The 21,838-nt window shown below is 46.3% G+C and overlaps 1 protein-coding gene across 1 annotated transcript; it reads left to right on the forward strand.

Annotated features, from left to right (window-relative positions):
• The first annotated feature begins 4,834 nt into the window (after window positions 1-4,834).
• Window positions 4,835-21,398, forward strand: LOC124607298 (ice-structuring glycoprotein-like). Its single transcript, XM_047139590.1, has 2 exons — window positions 4,835-4,874; window positions 19,608-21,398. Exons 1-2 carry the CDS (start codon window positions 4,851-4,853, stop codon window positions 21,252-21,254), a joined length of 1,671 nt encoding a protein of 556 aa, XP_046995546.1. The 5' UTR covers window positions 4,835-4,850; the 3' UTR covers window positions 21,255-21,398.
• Window positions 21,399-21,838: the final 440 nt, after the last annotated feature.

Consider the following 21,838-nt stretch of genomic DNA (forward strand, 5'->3'; position numbering starts at 1 on the left):
AAACGTTGTTGTGCTGCCTCGCGTAAGGAGGAGACATGCGTACCATCACGTTTCCGACTTTGATAAAGCTCGGATTGTAGCCTATCGTGATTGCGGTTTATCGTATCGCGACATTGCTGCTCGCGTTGGTCGAGATCCAATGACTGTTAGCAGAATATGGAATCGGTGGGTTCAGGAGGGTAATACGGAACGCCGTGATGGATCCCAACGGCCTCTTATCACTATCAGTCGAGATGACAGGCATCTTATCCGCATGGCTGTAACGGATCGTGCAGCCACGTCTCGATCCCTGAGTCAACAGATGGGGACGTTTGCAAGACAACAACCATCTGCACGACCTGTTCGACGACGTTTGCAGCAGGATGGACTATCAGCTCGGAGGCCATGGCTGCGGTTACCCTTGAGGCTGCATCACAGACAGGAGCGCCTGCGATGGTGTACTCAACGACGAACCTGGGTGCACGAATGGCAAAACATAATTTTTTCGAATGAGTCCAGGTTCTGTTTACAGCATAATGATCATCACATCCGTGTTGGCGACATAGCCGTGAACGAACATTGGAAGCGTGTTTTCGTCATCGCCATACTGGCGTATCACCCGGCGTAATGGTATGGGGTGCCATTGGTTACACGTCTCGGTCACCTCTTGTTCGCATTGACGGCACTTTAAACAGTGGACGTTACATTACAGATGTGTTACGATCCGTGGCTCTTCCTTTCATTCGATCCCTGTGAAACCCAACATTTCAGCAAGATAATACACGACCGCATGTTGCAGGTCCTTTACGGGCCTTTCTGGATACAGAAAATGTTCGACTGCTGCCCTGGCCAGCACATTCTCCAGATCTCTCACCAATTGAAAACGTCTGGTCAATGGTGGCCGAGCAAGTGGCTCGTCACAATACGCCAGTCACTACTCTTGATGAACTGTGGTATCGTGTTGAAGCTGCATGGGCAGCTGTACCTGTACACGCCATCCAAGCTCTGTTTGACTCAATGCCCAGGCGTATCAAGGCCGTTATTACGGCCGGAGGTGGTTGTTCTGGGTTCTGATTTCTCAGGATCTATGCACCGAAACTGCGTGAAAATGTAATCACATGTCAGTTATAGTATAATATCTTTGTCCAATGAATACCCGCTTATCATCTGCATTTTTTCTTGGTGTAGCAATTTTAATTGTCAGTAGTGCACACGGATCAGTCACACTAATGTGACCACCGTCTGTATTCGACGTCAACGTGCAATAACCACTCAGTGACGGCATGTGGCAGCACTAGTGGTGGAGGGCGTATAATGCGTGCCAGAGCAGTAGATGTCGTTATACGAAAAGGAACGATTTATCTGATGTCCAAAAGGGCACGATCATTGGTGTTCAGACCAGAGATAGAAGCATTTCCGAAACGGCTAAGTTTCTAAGCTTTTAGGGCGCCACCGTGATCAAAGTATAAAGTTCATGGTAAAATGTCCTTTATCCAAATCCGCAGCAGCGGCAACTGTGGTACACCACGGGCCAGAGGTGAAAGACGGTTAGGGAGATGTGCAGGGTCGGATAGGCGTGCAACTCTTGAGCAACTGACTGGCTAGGTGAACCTAGGCGGTACGAAAAGCGTCCTCTCAACGACCGTTTAGCGAACTTTGTTGCGTGTGGGGTGTGCAGCAGGTGCCTGGTTCATGCAACCACGCTTACTGAAATAACTGAGAAGGTGAAACGTCTACGTTTTTACTTAAATTGCTTAATGCAACTGAACCTTCTAAAACTGCTGAGTGAAACTGAAGTACTGTCACTTTGCTTGTCTTTATCGCTTCAATAGTGACCTACAGAATTTCCCTAACAAATACAGCTCAAACTTATTCTGTTCATTAATGAACCACAATATACAAACGCAACGCAATCTGACTATTAATTAACACAAAATAATTAGAAGAAATCCTAACAACCCTTAAATTTCGTAAGTCACTTACCTCACAGAAAATCTTCATCACCCGAACTACAGCAAATACAGCAAGTATACTTTTTATTTATTTATTTATTTATTGATTTATTTAACCTGACAAGATTACTGCCAGCTAAATAAAAAGATTCTAATAACTTTAGGCTCTAACTACTAATTGGCTTGGGTTAGCAAAGGAAAGATTTTGTTGCAGAGAAAACAATGTATTTAGTAGATTTTACCTTAATCATGTGACATCCAGTTCAAAAAATTATATAATCGTCCGTCACATGCAGTTCCCAAAATTATATAATCGTCAATAATTCCATTACCCACGTTTTACAATCCACGTCCAACCAATATTAAATCTCCATGACGGACACACGTCCAGGCCGTCCGCTCGCGCTAACACTGGAAACCTCCATCACTGCTAACTATTAACTTGTAACTGCGAATCCTTCCAGCCACAGAGCCGGCCGGAGTGGCCAAGCGGTTCTAGGCGCTACAGTCTGGAGCCGCACGACCGCTACGGTCGCACGTTCGAATCCTGCCTCGGGCATGGGTCAGTGTGATGCCCTTACGTTAGTTAGGTTTCAGTAGTTCTGGGTTCTAGGGAACTGATGACCTCGAAGTTAAGTCCCACAGTGCTCAGAGCCATTTGAACCATTTTCAACCAGCCACAGAGTCTCTTACAGAGCTGTCAGTGATGTTAATGCAGAGCACTGTCAACATACAAACATATACACAGGCTACCCACATGCTGATCGCTGTTCACCGGCGACGAAGGTTCAAACCTCGACGCCAGTAGCGCAACCAGACGTCCACTGATTGGTGGCAGGGGACCTTTTCAAATGAATCACGCCGGCCGGAGTGGACGTGCGGTTCTAGGCGCTACAGTCTGGAACCGAGCGACCGCTACGGTCGCAGGTTCGAATCCTGCCTCGGACAAGGATGTGTGTGATGTCCTTAGGTTAGTTAGGTTTAATTAGTTCTAAGTTCTAGGCGACTGATGACCTCAGAAGTTAAGTCGCATAGCGTTCAGAGCAATTTGAGCCAAGCCAGATGAATCACATTTTATGCTCCATTGGACAGAAGGCTGTTGGCATGCATGGCTTGAACGTCTGAAAGCAAAGGGTTCAGATTGGAGGAGATAGCTATATGCCCTGGGGAACGTTTTCTTGGCATTCCCTCGGTAATCTCGTCGTTATGGAAGACACAGTGACTCAACACGAGTATGCATCTATCTTTGGGGACCAAGTCCACCCCTAAATGCTGTTTTTTTTTCCTCGGCACGATGACACCTACCAGCAGAAGAATGCAACGTGTCACACAGTTCAGAGTGTACGTGTGTCGTTGGAAGAGCACCAGGATAAGCTTTCTGTACTCCCCTGGCCACCAAACTCCTCGGATTTAAATTCAACCGAGTGTCTGTGGGACCGTCTCGATGGGGCTGTTCGTGCAATAATTCCCCGATCGAGAAACCTTGCACTGATAGCCACAACACTCGAGTCGCCATGGCGCCACAGTCCAGCCGGCCGGTGTGGCCGAGCGGCTCTAGCCGCTTCAGTCCAGAACCGCGCTGCTGGTACGGTCGCTGGTGTGTGATGTAGTTCTAAGTCTAGGAGACTGATGACCTCAGATGTTAAGTCCCATAGTGCTTACAGCCGTTTGAACCATTTTTCCACATTCCCGTCGGCACCTTCGAGGACTACCTTCCAGAATCTCATTGACTCTCTTTGTGCACGTCTCGCAGCGGTCCGCCATGTAAAAGGTGGTCACTGAGGCTTTTGATAGGGGGTGACATTAATGTGACTGGACAGTGTATGTTTCTCACTTAACGTCGCAGGATCTAACAATACCACCAGTTGCAAAGTAGGTTAGAAATCAGATTAATAATGTTGCTCACGCAGCATATGTTCGCTTTATCGGGCAACAACAAAGTGGAATGTGGATGGTATCGTCAGAATGGAAAAAATGAAGTCACTGTAAAAAAGTCATTAATTTTGGCACTTATCTTGAATGGTTTCCCACGTAGATTTCGTCGAAGTTGTTATGGCTTATCTTGTTGAATCTACAGTGATTCCACTTTGACTGCTAGAAGGTCCAGATCTGTATTTTAGCAATATTTGAAGACCTACCAAATGCGTTTTCAGGAAATTCTTAATGATCAAACAATCCCAGATCAGAACAATAGTATGGTAGAAACAATTTTTGACTTGTTGTTCGCGATCCACATTTTTATTAAACTTCTAGTAAATTCACATATACTTCTTCTTAATTGTCACATCATCAAGAAAACAGTTTTGTATCAATCTTCATATATTAAATTTCCACTTTAACCAAACACAAGACTTGACTGTTCTTTTACAAAGCGAAATAACAACTTAACTTCTGCAAAGTGAAACAAAGACTGCTCTGCGCGCATTCGCGCCAAAACGGTTGCAAGTAAGTCAAAGGTTATGGCAGTCTCACAGAAATGAATACAAACAAGAACAATATCACTGTAATATATCGATACATCGGACTACCTGTACATTAATAAAACCAAATGTGAATATTGTCACAAAAATATGTCCGTTGCTTCGCAGAAAAGTAGTACGATATTACTGGTATCGAGACCTGGGGTTGGAGTGCCGTAATCGTCACGTAAATATAGAACTATTACAAGGGATAAACGCGATAGTGGAAACCCGCGCGGGAGGCGGCCTTTGCGGCGTTTCTAGGCGTCCTGTTGGCAGGGGTCGGCGACACAGCAGGTTGTGGGAGGAGGCTACCGCACGTTTGCCTAGGAATGCGAGCACCGCCGCCGCGGTCAGTGTCGCGGGGAGGGAGAAAGGAAGGCCGGCGGCCAGGCCCGTCCCGGTATATAAGCTGGTGGGGCAGTCGGCGAGGCACAGTCGCCCACCCTCCACTGTCAACATGCGCGCTCCGGCTCTCCTGTTGGTGAGTTACGCCCACCGCTGTTACGACGACCTAGCGTGTACTCACGCCCTACCTGAGACATTAGCATCTGAACTATACAATACCCTCATTACATTGATTGTGTGTGTGTGTGTGAATCTGTAAAGTATGAAGCTGAAGGTTGTCCAGTGTCAGCAAGAGGCGTTCGATACAGTTCTGCACTGTCGCCTGATAAACAAAGTAAGAGCCTACGCAATATCAGACCAGCTGTGTGGCTGGATTGAAGAGTTTTTAGCAAACAGAACACAGCATGAAACTTCCTGGCAGATTGAAACTGTGTGCCGGACCGAGACTCGAACTCGGGACCCTTGGCTTTCGAGGGGAAGTGCTCTGCCAACTGGGCTACCCAAGCACGACTCACGCCCCGTCCTCACAGCTTTACTTCTGCCAGTACCTCGTCTCCTACCTTCCAAACTTTACAGAAGCTCTCCTGGCAGAAGTAAAGTTGTGAGGACGGGGCGTGAGTCGTGCTTGGGTAGCTCAGTTGGTAGGGCGCTTGCCTGCGAAAGGCAAAGGTGCCGAGTTCGAGTCTCGGCCCCCCCCCACACAGTTTTAATCTGCCAGGAAGTTTCGTATCAGCGCACACTCCGCTGTTGGGTGAAAATTTCATTCTAAAACACAGCATGTTGTTCTCAATGGAGAGACGTCTACAGAGGTTAAAGTAACCTCTGACCTGCCACAGGGAAGTGTTATGGGACAATTGCTTTTCACAATATATATAAATGACCTAGTAGATAGTGTCGCAAGTTCCGTGCGGCTTTTCACGGATGATGCTGTAGTATACAGAGAAGTTGCAGCATTAGAAAACTGCAGCGAAATGCAGGAAGATCTGCAGCGGATAGGCACTTGGTGCAGGGAGTGGCAAATGAGCCTTAACATATACAAATGTAATGTATTCCGAATACATAGAAAAAAGGATCCTTTATTGCATGATTATATGATAGCGGGACAAACACTAGTAGCAGTTACTTCTGTAAAATATCTGGTAGTATGCGTACGGAACGATTTGAAGTGGAATGATCGTATAAAATTAATTGTTGGTAAGGCGGGTGCCAGGTTGAGATTCATTGGGAGTGTCCTTAGAAAACGTAGTCCGTCAACAAAGGAGGTGGCTTACAAAACACTCGTTCGACGTATACTTGAGTATTGCTCATCAGTATGGGATCCGTACCAGGTCGGGTTGATAGAGGAGGTAGACAAGATCCAAAGAAGAGTGGCGCATTTCGTCACAAGGTTATTTGGCAAGCGTGATAGCGTTACGGAGATGTTTAGCAAGCTCAAGTGGCAGACTCTGCAAGGGAGGCGCTCTGCATCGCGGTGTAGCTTGCTGTCCAGGTTTCGAGAGGGTGCGCTTCTGGACGAGGTAAGGAACATATTGCTTCCCCCTACTTATACTCCCGAGGACATCACGAATGTAAAATTAGATTCGAGCGCGCACGGAGGCTTTCCGGCAGTCGTTCTTCCCGTGAGCCATACGCGACGGGAACAGGAAAGGGAGGTAATGACAGTGGCATGTAAAGTGGCCTCCGCCACACACCGTTGGGTGGCTTGTGGAGTATAAATGTAGACGTAGTTGCAGATGTAGATATCTGAATCTGATTGGGGCCATGTAAAGTAGGGTGGAAGGGGGGGGGGGGGGGTTCAACAGGAGTCTGTTCAATGTCCATTGCTTCTCCTGTTATGTATCAATCATCTGCCACTAAACGTGACAGATTACACACAAATAGATATGCTCTGTGTAGATGATACTAGCTTCACTGCGAAAGACGCGGAACGTAAAGTAAATGAAGTATCTAACGCGGTTGTCAGTATACTCTGGCATAGAGTTAAAGCAACACGGAAGGACGTAGTTGTTATACAAACTCAATTGGACTTGACGCCCTATCGAGTTAGAGCCATTGTAACTACCAGAGCAGGCAGCTCTGTGTACTAAATTTTGCACCCTGTATCACCAACACCAGCTACAAATTTAGTCACACAGTGTTCCTACTACACATGCAACTAACAAGGAACGTGAAATGTTATTGTCTGAAGGTGGCCAAACAGTTAGCTGGAACGACAATTTTAAATTCCTAGCACTGAGGGGATATGGAAGGGTTTATTGGATGTACTACCTTCTACATCTTGTACAGAAAATAAATGCTGCTGTCTTGACTATCAGAAAGATCTCTTATAGCACTGAAACACAAAGCTTTATTTATTTGTTTACTGTTGTTGTTGTTATGGTCTTCAGTCCTGAGACTGGTTTGACGCAACTCTCCATGCTACTCTATCCTGTACAAGCTTCTTCATCTCCCAGTACCTGCTGCAACCTACATCCTTCTGAATCTGCTTAGTGTATTCATCTCTTGGTCTCCCTCTACGATTGTTACCCTCCACGATGACATCCAATACTACATTGGTGATCCCTTGATGCCTCAGAACATGTCCTATCAACCGATCCCTTCTTCTAGTCAAGTTGTGCCACAAACTCCTCTTATCCCCAGTTCTGTTCAATAGGTCCTCATTAGTTACGTGATCTATCCATATAATCTTCAGAACTCTTCTGTAGCACCACATTTCGAAAGCTTCTATTCTCTTCTTGTCCAAACTATTTATCGTCCACGTTTCACTTCCATACATGGCTGCACCCCATACAAATACGTTCAGAAATGACTTCCTGACACTTAAATCTATACTCGATGTTAACAAATTTCTCTTCTTCAGAAACGATTTCCTTGCCATTGCCAGTCTACATTTTATATCCTCTTTACTTCGACTATCATCTGTTATTTTTCTCCCAAAATAGCAAAACTACTTTACTACTTTAAGTGTCTCATTTCCTAATCTAATCCCCTGAGGATCAGCCGACTTAATTCGACTACATTCCATTATCCTCGTTTTGCTTTTGTTGATGTTCATCTTATATCCTCCTTTCAAGACACTGTCCATTCCGTTTAACTGCTATTCCAAGTCCTTTGCTGTCTCTGACAGAATTACAATGTCATCGGCGAACCTCAAAGTTTTTATTTCTTCTCCAAGGATTTTAATACCTACTCCGAATTTTTCTTTTGTTTTCTTTACTGCTTGCTCAATATACAGGTTGAATAACATCGGGGAGAGGCTACAAACCTGTCTCACTCCCTTCCCAACCACTGCTTCCCTTTCATGTCCCTCGTAGTTGTTAGACAAGCTCAATTCGACTTGACGCCCTATCGAGTTAGACCCATTGATACTGCCAGAGCGGGCAGCTCTGTGTAATAAATTTTGCACCCTGTATCTCCCAAATCAGCAGTATATTTAATCACACAGTGTTCCTACTAGGCATGAAACTAACAAGGAACTCTTGTAAACGTGAAATGGTATTGTCTGAAGGTGGAGCGACAATTTTAAATTCTTAGCACTGAGGGTATATGGAAGGGTTTCTTGGATGTATTAATTTCTAGATCTTGTGGAAAAAATGAATGCTGCTGCCTTGTCTATCAGAAAGGTCTCATCTGGCACTGAAACACAGTGCCTTATTTATTTGTTTACTATCACTCTATTATCTCTTAGTCTGTAGCTCGTGGTCTTGCGGTAGCGGGGTCTCGGCTTCGATTCCCGGCGGGGTCAGGGATTTTCCCTGCCTCGAGATGACTGGGTGTTGTTGTGTCGTCTTCATCATCATCACTCATCCCCATTACGGTCGGAGGAAGGCTACGGCAAACCACCTCCATTAGGACCTTGCCTAGTACAGCGGTGCGGGTTTCCCGCATCGTCCCCTTCGCTCCTATGAGTATGCGACCTCATCATCATTATTTCTTATGGTGTCATACAACGTGCCCATAAAGTCACTCACCATTTTACACTTGAACACTTTATAATGGACTACAAACAATATGAACATAAATTGTTCATATTGTTGTTAGTAAAAATTTAGTTCATTTTAGCGCGATGACGCTGCAAGTGTAAACACAAGTCCCACCGTTCCCGTGTAGCCCGAAACACAGTCCCACACCTGCTACAATGCTGTTTTCCGGTTGGTGATGATTACCGATTTTTCGCTTGATACACCTCGGAGTTGATAAATCCTCAGATGAAAAAGTATACGGGGAGAGCAAGAGCCCAAAGTCTTGGCGATGCACGGCCAATCCATCTCTGAGGCAAAGTGGCATTCACGTAGTCCCAGACGCAGTAAGTCAGCAACAGCTGCTCTTTCTTCTGTTGTGTACTCTTTTATATTACCTTTAACGTTAAGACGGAAGTGGTTAGGGACACTATGAACACCCTGTATTTTGTGGCAGTCCTGTGAAGTCACGAAGAATAGTCTTAACGAAGAACTGGGAAGTCAGACCGATGTAAGGAGTCAGTTGGCGAACTTCGTGTACTCTCTTGTACATGTGTCTCGGAATTCTAACTCCACCGTTCCTGTCCATACAGGGTGATCAATGGTGCTTTAATATGTCCCCAATTCAATGTGTTGTTTGTTTCTTCCCTGTTTCTAACAATCTCCCCGTAAACACCTCAATTATTTGCTACCTGATGTTCTCTGCACGGTCGCATCTGCGCTGCCCAGGGGAAAATAAACACTAATGGCTCGTTTCTGCCATGCGTACTTGGAGGAACTAGGCAACTTAAAAACATAATACTTGTAATAGCTATAATTATTGGTCTGTAAATGAAGTAAACACTGATGTAATGTTGTTCAGTGCACTGTACTCAGTCATCAGCAGAAATATTTGCACTTGTACCCCTAACAGCTTGCATATTTATTCATGAGAGTCATTTATTGACGTTCTCGGATCATTCACAAGAAACTGCAACACTCATTTAGTTAACACTGCGTGGAGAGAGATTCTGATTGTCAGAAGCCACACTGTTGCACGAAAGTCTGTAGTCAGATGTCTCGTGCCGCCAACGTTTTTTCCTGCGGTGGTCCGCCCTGAGAAGATATTTGAAGGAGGAGTAGACATTAATGGCCGGAAGAGTTGAGTACTGATGACACGTCCCCCAAGGGCTGCTATTTTATGACATCATTCAATGCAGTCGTTTAGTGAACAGAATAGGAGTTTATCGAATGTCGGGTCAGATTTGTGACTCGATTCAGGCCTTCCTACAAATAGAAATTAATACCAAACAATGGAAAATCCAGGATGGAATGTAACAATGTTATGAATAGGAACGTTGCTACTCACCATATAGGGGAGATTCTTGAGTCGCAGATGGGTTCAACAAAAAGACTGTCACAAATAAAGCTTTCGGCCAGTCAGGCCTTCGTCAACAATAGACGACACACACACACACACACACACACACACAAGCAAACGGAACTCACGCACGCAATTGAAGTCTCAGGCAACTGAAGTGTGATTTCAGTTGCCTGAGATTGCAGAAACGTGTGTGTGAGTTGCGTTTGCTTGAGTGTGTGTGTGTGTGTCGTCTATTGTTGACGAAGGCCTGATTGGCTGGAAGCTTTATTTGTGACAGTTTTTTTGTTGTGCCCATCTTCGACTCCACATCTCCGCTATATGGTGAGTAGCGACTTTCCTTTCCATAATATTGTTAGAAATTAATACCCTTATTTCTAACGAGACAAGCTCAGTAGGTGTAAAGGTGATTTTTGGATAGTGATAGAAGCCGAAGAAATAAATAAAAATTTGTGCCGCCAGCCGGACCTGAACCTGATTACTAGGCAGATGTGTTAGCCATTACACAACCATAGTAGTATAGGTAAAAATAGCTGCACGGACTAGCCCAGTCCAATGCCCTCCCAAACACGAACTTCAATTCACGCATGCACCCTGATTTCTGCTTCTTAAATCGTCAATATTGCTGACGCTCTCCGGTATTGGCACAAACTTCAATTCATTTCTTCTTCTTCTATCATTATTGTAGATAAAGCCGAAACTCATATGCCTGAAAGAAGACTTAACTACGTAATTTTTGGAGTATCCCAAGGGAATGTTATAGGAACATTACTGTTTACAATAAATATAAATGATCTTGCGGATAACATCTGAAGCCCTAAGGGGCTTTTTGCAGGATGCAAACCCAGAAGAATGTAACCAAATGCAGAATGACCTCAGAGGTTCGACTGGGACTAGTATGTGACCCTAAACGTAAATAAATGCAATATGTTGCTCGTAAATACACTAAAATCTATTTTTGTTTGGTGACGGTATTCGTGAAAAAGGTCTTGAAACGATATTGGCCATCAAATACCTAGCAGTGGAATGGCCACCTAAAACAAATAGCAGGAAAAGCGGTTGCAAAGCGGTAATTCATTGGCACAATCTCAAGGAAATGTAGCTGATCCACGAAAGAAGAGACCAAGAAAACACTTATTCGATCAATTCTTGGGTATTGTCCATAAGTCTGGAAGTACGATTAACGCAAGAGAGAGAGAGAGAGAGAGAGAGAGAGAGAGATACAGAGGGAGAGAGAGAGAGAGAAGATTCAATGTAGAGCGGTGCGTTTCCTCACGAGATGGCTTAGTAAGCGCGTAGGCGCCACGGAGATACTCAACAGACTTCACTGGCCGACTATGCAAGAGATACGTTGTGCATCACACAGAGGTTTCAAGAAGAGTCGGGCACAACATTACTTCCTTTCACACGTCTCCCACGAAATGACCACGACCAGAACACCAGAGAGATTAGAGCAAATGCAGAACTTTATAGACACTCGTTCTTCCCACGCACCACGGGTGAATGGAACAGCGAAGTAAGAAAATCATAATGGTACCACAGGTACCATCTGCTGCACATCGTACGGTGACTTGCGTAGTACACATGCAGATGTAGATGCAAGTAGACCCGTATCTACACTTTCCAATCACGTCAATGTGACCGATTGTCAAACACCTGAGTAACCACCTTTTGCAGAGCAGAACTGCTGCGATACGCGCAGGAAGAGAATCAATGACGTTCTAGAAGTTATCGACAAGGATGTGAACCATGCCGATTTCAGTGCCGTGCCCGGCTGCCCTAGATTTCTCGTTTTGATGATCCATAGCTGGAACAGCCCGACAGCCCCACAGATTCTCGATTTGGTTTAAATATGAGGAGTTTGGTGCCCAGGGGAGTACCGTAAACTCACCCTGCTGCTCTTTGAACCACAAAGGCACACTGTGAGCTGTGTAAGACGTTGCACTGTCCCTCATGCCTAGGAAAAAAATCTGCACATAGGGATGTAAATGGTCCCCAAGAATAGATGAATACTTCTGTTCATCCATTGTGCCTTCCAGAATGACGAGACCACCCAGGGAATGCCACGGAAACATTTCCAAGACCATGACGTTCCCTCACTCCGGCCTGGATCCTTCCGACAATTGTTGCAAGGTATTAGCTTTGAATCCTATAGAGCATAAAACGTGATTCATCTGAAAAAACCACCTGTCAGCACTTTGTGGACGTCCAGTTACGGTATTGGCGTGCAAATTCGAGCCGATGAATAGCAGTCAGCATGTATGAATGCATGGTTTCGCGGCGATATGAATTAATAAAGTTTTCTCGGGCTTCCAGCAGCGTCAGGTGGTTAAAATCCCACGAGCTTTCGACAGAGCTCTCCTCAGTCATTGTCAAGTGCTACGTCAGTCTTATCACTTGACAATGACTGAGGAGAGCTCGCTCGAAAGTTTGTGGGATTTTAACCATGTGACGCGGCTGGAAGCCCGAGAAAATTTTATTGACAATCAGCATATGAACCAGGCTCACGCTGCAGGAGCCCTTAAGCAGCAATGTCTGCTGAAACGTCCTCGAGGAGACACTGTTGGTAGCCCTTTGAGTCATCTAGGCGATTAGTTGCTCAACAGTTGCACGTCTATTCGCCCGTACTCATCTCCGCATCCGCCGTTCACACCTGTGTATGGCCTGTGGGGCCATTTTGCCATTCCCGGTATACTTTAACAGCTATGTCATCTGATCAGTTTAAAGACTCAGCCGTTTAGAAAATGCTTCCACCCTTCGCCCGGAAGCCAATGGCCATGCCAGTCTGGACGTCAGATAAATCGCTCGGCTTTCACATTATGACAGTGACTCTACTGCTTTCCGCGTCCTTTTCGCTTTACATACCATCCTCTGCTAGTGTTGACACCTGCCATCTGTGAGCGATTCTTGCACCTTGACATCGAACGTAGGCGGTGGTCGCATTGACGTGACTGGAGTGTGTATGTTCCGCAGGCTAACGTACGGTGTGTGGAGAGGGCAATAGGGGATTAAATACTGCTAGATCTGCAGGAGATGAATCTACAGGAACGGTCTACCTGCGAGATTTGCAGGAGAATATCAGCGTGCTGCACGCGTAAATGGAAAGTCAGGTATTCGCTGGTTCAAATGGTTCAAACGGCTCTAAGCACTATGGGACTTAACTTCTGAGTTCATTAGTCCCCTAGAACTTAGAACTACTTAAACCTAACTAACCTAAGGACATCACACACATCCATGCCCGAGGCAGGATTCGAACCTGCGACTGTAGCGGTCGCGCGGTTCCAGACTGTAGCGCCTAGAACCGCTCAGCCACCCCGGCCGGCCGGTATTCGCTGGGAATGGAGCTATGTGCATTTGCGGACTAACGCCTGTACTTTTACGTCATCAGTTTTTCAATGTAACTTGCGACATAAAATCAGATAGGAGGCTTGTGTCACCCCTACATGAATACCGCGAACGTTATATCACCAGTTTTTTCCTTTTTATTTGCGCACTTTGGTCACATCCCATCATCAGAATTTCGGGTCCGCCTGCTTAGCTGGATGGTAACGTGTTCGCCTCCCACGCAAGCGGGCCTGGTTTCAATTCCCGGCCGGGTTGGAGATTTTCTGCGCTCGGGGACTGGGTGTTGTGTTGTCCTCATCATCATTTCATCCTCATCACCGGCGCGGAAGTCCCCCAATGTGGCGTCGAGTGAAATAAGACTTGCGCTTGGAGGCCGAACTTCCCCGAGTAGGGGCCTCCCGGCTAACGATGCCATACACTCATTTCCATTTTTTGTTAGAATTTCAGATAAAAGAACTTAATCCAAATGATTTCTGTCTTAACAGTTGGGCACCAAAGTTAAAAGAGAAGTCCTTTGACACGCTAATCTGTACCAACAAGGAGAGATCCCCAGCGGAGGGATCGCCTTTTTGAAACCATCTATACGGTTAAGTAGGTTAAGATCCCAGGTATCACACGCTGCAGCCATTCACCCTACTGGGCCCTCATTTGCAAGTAATAAACGAAAAATCTTCAGAATTTTGCGTGATGCTCAATAGGCTTAAAAAAATCGTTCTAAGATACTGTGAAACGAGGAATTCATTGTGTATCAGGACTGAAAGTTATTGAAAATAAGCAAAATATTAATTATGTAACTTTACTTTTTCGAAGTGATAATTAAAACTTTACGACTACCCTTTGCATTAATGGATGCCTTCCCAGTGTCATGGCCCTTCTTGTGGCTAAGCTTTTCCTCTTTTAATTAATCTATCACTTAATAATCTTTACGAAGGTTCTAGGCCCGTTTTACGTAGGTTCAATGATATTGTTACGTATAAAAGAGAGAAACAAGGGTGAAAAGCTCCACTTTTGATATTTATGGGTAGCTATGGGAACGAAGTTCAAATGGCTCTGAGCACTATGGGACTTAACTTCTGCGGTCATCAGTCCCCTAGGACCTAGAACTACTTAAACCTAACTAACCTAAGGACATCACACACATCCATTCCCGCGGCAGGATTCGAACCTGCCACCGTAGCGGTCGCGCGGTTCCATACTGTAGCGTCTAGAACCGCTCGGCCACTCCGGCCGGCGGAACGAAGTATTTGCAAAATAATTCGTCATAATTTTGTTTTTTGGTTGAGTAACGATTGGGCGAATGAAGTGGCGGTCTAGGTGAAGAGGCAGCCGACTGAGTTTGAAAGTAAAACAAGTGTTGCTTTAGTCGAAGACGTGTCTCAGATATAAGGTACACTTGAACAAGTTTTCTTCAGATTCCCAGTCTTCTCAGATATAAGGTACACTTGAACAAGTTTTCTTCAGATTCCCAGTCTATCGGATTATTTCATGTCAGTCACCTTGAGCACATATTATGCTAATCATTTCATGTCTGGATACACAGTACACTCAACAACTTGAGCAAACAAAATGTTTTGTGTTTTATAGTCTTTTTTTTTTTTTTGCACTACAATATTTTCCCTCTGGAGCTTCAGCCTGTAGTACGTTAATTTTCTCGATGCCTTACCAGATAAACTAAAATGTACCTTCTAGTGTAAAAAGTATTTCATGGACAGCTGTCCTGTCCTATGCTTTCTCGTACTTCTTTACGTAGTACGTTCTCCATCTAATTTTTAACATGTTTCTATAGTGCAACATTTCAATTTCTTCCGGTTTCGCCACTTCCAGTTTTCCTAATACACACGTTCCACTCCCAAAGAAAACTATGCTCCAAGAAATTTCCTTCTTAAATACAGTGCCAGAATTTGGCGCCGGTTTTGATGTTTAGGAAGTCGTTCTTTTCGTTTGAACTGATTTCTAACACTTTTCTCTCTGACTAGCTTTTTAATCTATATCCTGACCAATAACTCCAACAGTTAGTTGTTATACGCTACATTAAGGACTGACTGTCACTGACTCTGTTCGCATTGTAATTCCCGCAGAAATATTGCTTTATCATTGTCCAGCATCATTATTAGCATTCCGTAACAAAAAGAAAAGCTGTTGTTGAAGCTTTCCCGCTCTAGAATAAATATGTAAGAGCCATAACACGTTTTAGGATATAAAATTCGGTCTGACGTAAGATAATCATCCAGAGCCCATTGTAAAGTTCTTTAACAACGCAGGGAAACAGGAATGTACGGTACTAACGAGATCGAGATAATTTATCACATGACAAACGGGTTGACCAATAGGGAAAAGGTCAGATTCCCCACCCACGGCAGATTTCTTGGGACGGAGAGAACAGTTAAACGTCCTCTAGATCTCGCTTCCTTCCTCGCAAGTGGTTGCTGGGCGTGTCTGAACAATGCGGCTCGCTGTTTCTTTTCCCTCAAGTACATTACGAAGCAGTCTTTCATAATATATCTGTAATGACTGTACCAAGGTCGGCAACATCTTACTCAGCTGTCGAGACGGCGATAAACGTGGTAATACATGAGATGATGTTGATTGCACGTGCCGTAATAGCTTCTGTCTGAAGTGGGAGGGCCTCTTCTGTCTGTTTCCTTGTAGGCTGTTGGACGTGAATGTAATACGTTTGACGAACGGGGTTGTTTATGAAACATATTTGTTTGCTGATGGTTTGTTCAGTTTTTCTGTAAGTGAGGTACAACGTGGACGTGCAATGTCTGTAAGAAGTAATTATATTAGGAAAAATGTTATTATATTTGTATCCGTGACAAGAATACTGGAATATTTTAAAATTTCATTGATGAAGATAAGGTATACAAACAAGTGTACTGATCTACTGATTACGTACGTAGCCGCGATTAATAATGCTACAAAAATTCGGAAAATTTGCTTCAATCAGTTCGGTACCAGAAACCAATAAGAAGCTACTCTAAAAAGCTTTTAACAAAAGAAAAAATGAATATGACTAGTATCCTGAGACGTACTTATCAGAAATTATGAATATAAGATCTACGATCTCTTCAAATATCGCTTGAATTATAACATTAGAGAATGATGTTAAAATATAGACAGAATACATAACTAATAAATTTCAGTTAGAATGTTGATTTGTAGTCGTCACGGATCACGAACGAAACCGGTCTCATTAAAAGATGAAGTCGAATAGGATGAGTTTTAATACTTTTGTATTGGTAACTATGATACCCACGCTTCACTGGTGAATAATTACTCAGTGACGTTGAGTTGTAATGTAACTTAAATATTTCGGTACTGGCTTGGAAGGTAAACGAATTGTCACTTACTCGTGCGTATTAACACGATAAACTGGGCCATGAAACAAGAATATCTAAATGATTCGTTGTTACTCGCCTAGTTTGAACAGATTTCGTGGAACAAAATGATGTACGTATTACAGTAGTACATAAAAAGTGCAGGATGTTTAAAAACTTAATGGAAAATAAATGATTTTCCCTTTTTCCTGTGGCGATGGATTATTCTGTCACAAAACAGGATAGCCTATCGTATGTCTGTATATTTAGCACGATACCTGGTTACGTACGGACCGCTTAAACGTTTAGTGTAGGTGTCGGAAGCGAGACCATGTCTACAGTTGTGTAACGACTCGTCAGTTGCCGGTAATGGAAATAGTTGACGGACAGCCTTCTTCAGTCCTCAATAGACACATAAATGCAACCACATTTAATGTATCCATTTAGGGGTTGAAACCACTGAGACAGTATCTGAATGCCTCTACTCTGTTCTGCATTGTTCTGACAGTAGTTATAGACCCAAGGTGTGATGGTACAACCAGGTGAATAGAGCTTATGGGCAACTAGTTCGCCTCAGGCGTCCAAATTGCTATGGAGAGAATTGATGTTAGACGGAGGTTTCGTCGGGAGTTACGTTTAGAGATTGATGTGAATATCAAATTCAAATGGCTCCAAGCACTATGGGACTTAACTTCTGAGGTCATCAGTCTCCTAGACTTAGAACTACTAATACCTAACTAACCTAAGGACTTCACACACATCCGTGTCCGAGGCAGTATTCGAACAAACGACCGTAGCAGCAGCACGGTCCCGGACTGAAGCGCCTAGAACCGCTCGGTCACAGCGGCCGGCAGTGAATATCATCTGTGGTATTTGAGGTTGGTGTGTGACTAGTACATCATTAACTTTGACTGGTTAGTTCACAAAGAGTTCGTGCTGAAGTACTGGCACCTCCGTTAGACACTACTGAATAGAGTTGTATGAGATAGTTTTACCACTGTGACTAGACGTTCAACCAGTGAGCAGCTCAGTGGCTGATCAGTACCGTTAGGTGATACGGAGGTCAGATATCTGTTATCACCTGCGAATGAACGGTGAAGAGCTTAATTTTATTAATAGTTGACACAATCACTCAAAGTGTTTGCAACACATCCACGAAAAAATGAACCGGTATATAGGTGTCACTCTCAAATTTGTACTACCTTATGACGAAATGTTGTCTCTTGAAAGGAGTTTCAAATTTTAATGTCTACTTCGTCTTTATTGCTGTTCTTCTTCACTTACTGTATTAGACTGAAATCGTATTCCTTCTTTATTCCATTTGGCTTTTTATCGGTCTATTAATCTTTTTTTCAGTTTGGCCCCCATTTTATTACTACTAGAATTTGTAAAGGTGGTGCCTTTCAACTCTCATGTATTTTAAGAAAGGTTCATGTTTCAGAGCTGCTCTTAAAATGTATCTTCATTAATTGTTGGTTTCGACCATATAACTACCATCTGGCATTTTAAATTATGTCCATTAGCTAGGATGAGAAAATTGTTGCTGTGCCATCAAATCAAATAAAAACTACCCTTCGTTAGCGCTGCCAACAGTAATGAGTATTGCTATTGCTAATCAATATTCTGAGCTGTGTACCGTTTAGCTTTCTGACGAGATATAACGGCTTTATGATCGCAACTGGCAGTTAATTAAGAATTATCCATCAGCATCACTTGATGGTTCTGAATTATGATTTTTTTTCAATTTATTACTTGTTTCATCAGTATTTCTTGTCATCTATTCTCCAATATGTTTTCGAACTTCTGTGAACTGTCCTTAGTTTTAGAGTGTAGCCTTACAACTTTAATTCGCCCCTTACATCAACGTTCCTTATTAGGTAAATAAATTCTAAAAATTAATCTGTCTGTCTTGTTATTCATTGGGTCGGCCGGTGTGGCCGAGTGGTTCTAGGCGCTTCAGTCTGGAACCGCGTGACAGCTACGGTCGCAGGTTCGAATCCTGCCTCGGGCATGGGTGTGTGTGTTGTCCTTAGGTTAGTTAGGTATAAGTAGTTCTTACTCTAGGGGACTGATGACCTCAGATGTTAAGTCCCATACCGCTCAGAGCCGTTGTCCGCTTCGGATCTCTGGCGAGTACAGAGGAGCACGCGTTCTAGAGCCCTTGATGCACCTGTTATAACCTAGCGTAGGTCAGATGAGAAACTCAGATTGAAGAGTAAGGAGATAAAAAAAACTGATACTGGGTTAGAAAGTGGCTCACCAGCAGCGGTGAGTTACAGTGAGAGCAGAGATGTGTAGTGGTCACCGCTTAACAGAAGACGATGGTTGAGATGACAGCATCCTATATGTGGTCTGCATAAGGTATGTCAGAAATACTAATTAAATTAAATACTTAGACAAATCACAGATCTTATAAGGAAGGCGTGACTCTGTGAGTACAGAGGAACTTGCGAGGACATGCTGAAGAGGTGCCATATGTTAGATCTCTCTTCAGTTGAATTTTTTTTTAAATTTGTGATGAGTTCTATGGGACCAAACTGCTGAGGTCATCGGTCCCTAAGCTTATATACTACTTAATATAACCCAAACCAACTTACGCTAAGGACACAGAGATGCCCGAGGGAGGACTCAAACCTTCAAACCACTGCACTGTTAGGATTTGATACGACACGAGGAACAGGTAGTGGCGTAGTGTTCCAACGAGCAACAGACGAACCAGCATAAGTCTTAATGCTCTACACTAAAATAGTGTTTAACAACAAGTATTTATGTAAAAACTCGACGATTCATCAGTTAAGTATTTTGGCACTTGGGATTTGTGTGCACTCTCTGTTTTATTGGCTCCTTTTATTATTTATAATAACATATACCCATCAAACTGTGCGCAGGTTGCCCTGTCGTGCGCCCTGGCCGCCGCCTCGGCGGAGCCCGGCTTCCTCGGGGCCGCCGCCCCGGCGCTCGTCGCCGCCGCCCCCGCCGCCCCCGCCGCCGTCCGAGTGACAGTGCCCACGGCCGCCGTCATCCCGCCGTCCATCTCGACCCAGTACCACGCCCAGGACGAGCTCGGCGGCTACGCGTACGGCTACAACGGCGGCCCCTCTGCCAAGCAGGAGGTGCGCACGCCCGACGGCGTCGTGGCCGGCGCCTACTCCTACGTGGACGCCAACAATATCGTCCAGAGCGCCCAGTACGCCTCCGACCCCGTAAATGGCTTCCGCGTTGCCGCCACCAACCTGCCGGTCGGCCCCGCCGCCCCCGCCGTGGTAGCCGCGCCCGCGCCCGCTCCCGTCGTCGCTGCTCACGCCGCCCCCGCAGTACTCGCCGCGGCCGCCCCCGCCGTCGTCGCCGCCGCTCCAGCTCCAGCTGCCGCCGCTGCCGCCGCACACCTCGTAGCCAAGGCGCAACTGCTGGGCCGCAAGAAGAGAGGAATCTTCGGAGCGCCCGTGGCGTACGCCGCCCACGCCCCCGCCGTCGTCGCCGCCCCCGCCGTCGTCGCCGCCTCCCCCGGGTCAACAGTGGTCACAGTGCCCGGCACCAGTGCATATTCCTTCAGCACCGCCTCCCTCCACCCACCGCAGGTAGTCCCCGCTAGTCCTCAGACTGCCGTGGCTGCCGCTGTCGCTATCGACCCTCACCTCGCAGCCAAGGCGCACCTGCTGGGCCGCAGGAAGCGCAGCCCCGGCTATCTGGGAGCCGCAGGGCTGGTGGCTGCCGCCCCCGTCGCCCACGCCGCCCCCCTCGCCTACGCCGCCCCAGCCGCGGCCGTCGTCCCGGCCGGCCCCGTCGTCGCCACCGCCCCCGGCTCCACCACCATCACGAACCCGCCCTTCCGTAGCTTCTCTTACGCGGCCGCCGCCGGCCACCCTGCTCAGGTGGTACCTGCAGGTCCTGCCGTGGCGTACGCTGCCGCCGCTCCGGCCGTCGTTGCCGGCCCGGCTCTGCCCGTTGCCCCGGCTGTGGCAGCCGCCCCCGCTGTGGCCGTCGCCAACGCAGCTGCAGCTGCTCACGCCGCCAATGCCGCTGCAGCTGTGAACGCCGCCAACGCCGCCAACGCTGCCAACGCCGCCCACGCCGCCGCAGCTGCACGTGCCGCCAATGCAGCTGCAGCTGTGAACGCTGCCAACGCCGTCAACGCCGCCAATGCCGCTGCAGCTGTGAACGCTGCCAACGCCGCCGCAGCTGCTAACGCCGCCGCAGCTGCCAACGCCGCCGCCGCAGCTGCCGCCCCCGCAGTGGTCGCTGCACACGCCCCCGCTGTCGTCGCTGCTCACGCCGCGGCTCCCGCCCCCGCTGCCGCCGCCGTTCTTCCAGTGACGGCCTCCAGCCAGTACCGCGTCCAGGACGGACTCGGCCAGTACACCTACGGGTACGCCGACAGTAATTCTGTCAAGACGGAGAGCCGCGCCGTCGACGGCTCGACTGTCGGTGGCTACTCCTACGTTGACGGGCACGGCCTGGTGCAGAGCGTCAAGTACCACGCCGACACCCTGGGCTTCAGGGTTGCAGCCACCAATCTGCCAGTAGGACACGCTTAAACCGCCGTCGACGATTATCAATAACTATGTTACCCCGCTTTATAAGTTATATTAACTTCGAGACGCCAAACATTTCTCTGTGTAAATACTTTTTCTTCTGTACTTTTCAATAAAAACACATTGATTGTTTGCTCTCACAGAAAACATGTCTTTTACCCTGTCTTAACCTGTTAAATGGGTCAGCTGAGTGGTCAGGGTGACGGGGTGCCGTCCTACGGGCCCGGGTTCGATTCCTGGCTGGGTCGGGGACTTTCTCTGCCCAGGGACTGGGTGTTGTGCTGTCTTCATCATCATTACATCCCCATCCGGCACGCAGGTCGGCCAGTGTGGCGTCGAATGCAATAAGACCTGCACCAAGGCGGCCGGACCTGCCCTACAAGGGGCCTCCGGGCCAATGACGCCAAACGCTCATTTCCTTTTTTTCCACAGCTGCTGGTTTTCATTGGGTTCGATGGACGTATCAGTTTGCAGCAATTTTTTTTTGTCTTGTACCTAATTGGAATTACGAGTTTCAAGTTGGCGCCGGCCGGAGTGGCCGAGCGCTTCTAGGCGCTACAGTCTGGAAACGCGTGACCGTTACGGTC

The sequence above is a fragment of the Schistocerca americana genome, chromosome 3 (genome assembly GCF_021461395.2).
Source record: "Schistocerca americana isolate TAMUIC-IGC-003095 chromosome 3, iqSchAmer2.1, whole genome shotgun sequence".
NCBI classification, from domain to species: Eukaryota; Metazoa; Arthropoda; class Insecta; order Orthoptera; family Acrididae; genus Schistocerca; species Schistocerca americana.

Coding starts and splice junctions, on each gene's coding strand:
- LOC124607298 (XM_047139590.1), top strand. CDS start 4,851: ATGCGCGCTCCGGCTCTCCTGTTG. Junction 4,875..19,607: donor GCGCTCCGGCTCTCCTGTTG/GTGAGTTACGCC, acceptor AACTGTGCGCAG/GTTGCCCTGTCGTGCGCCCT.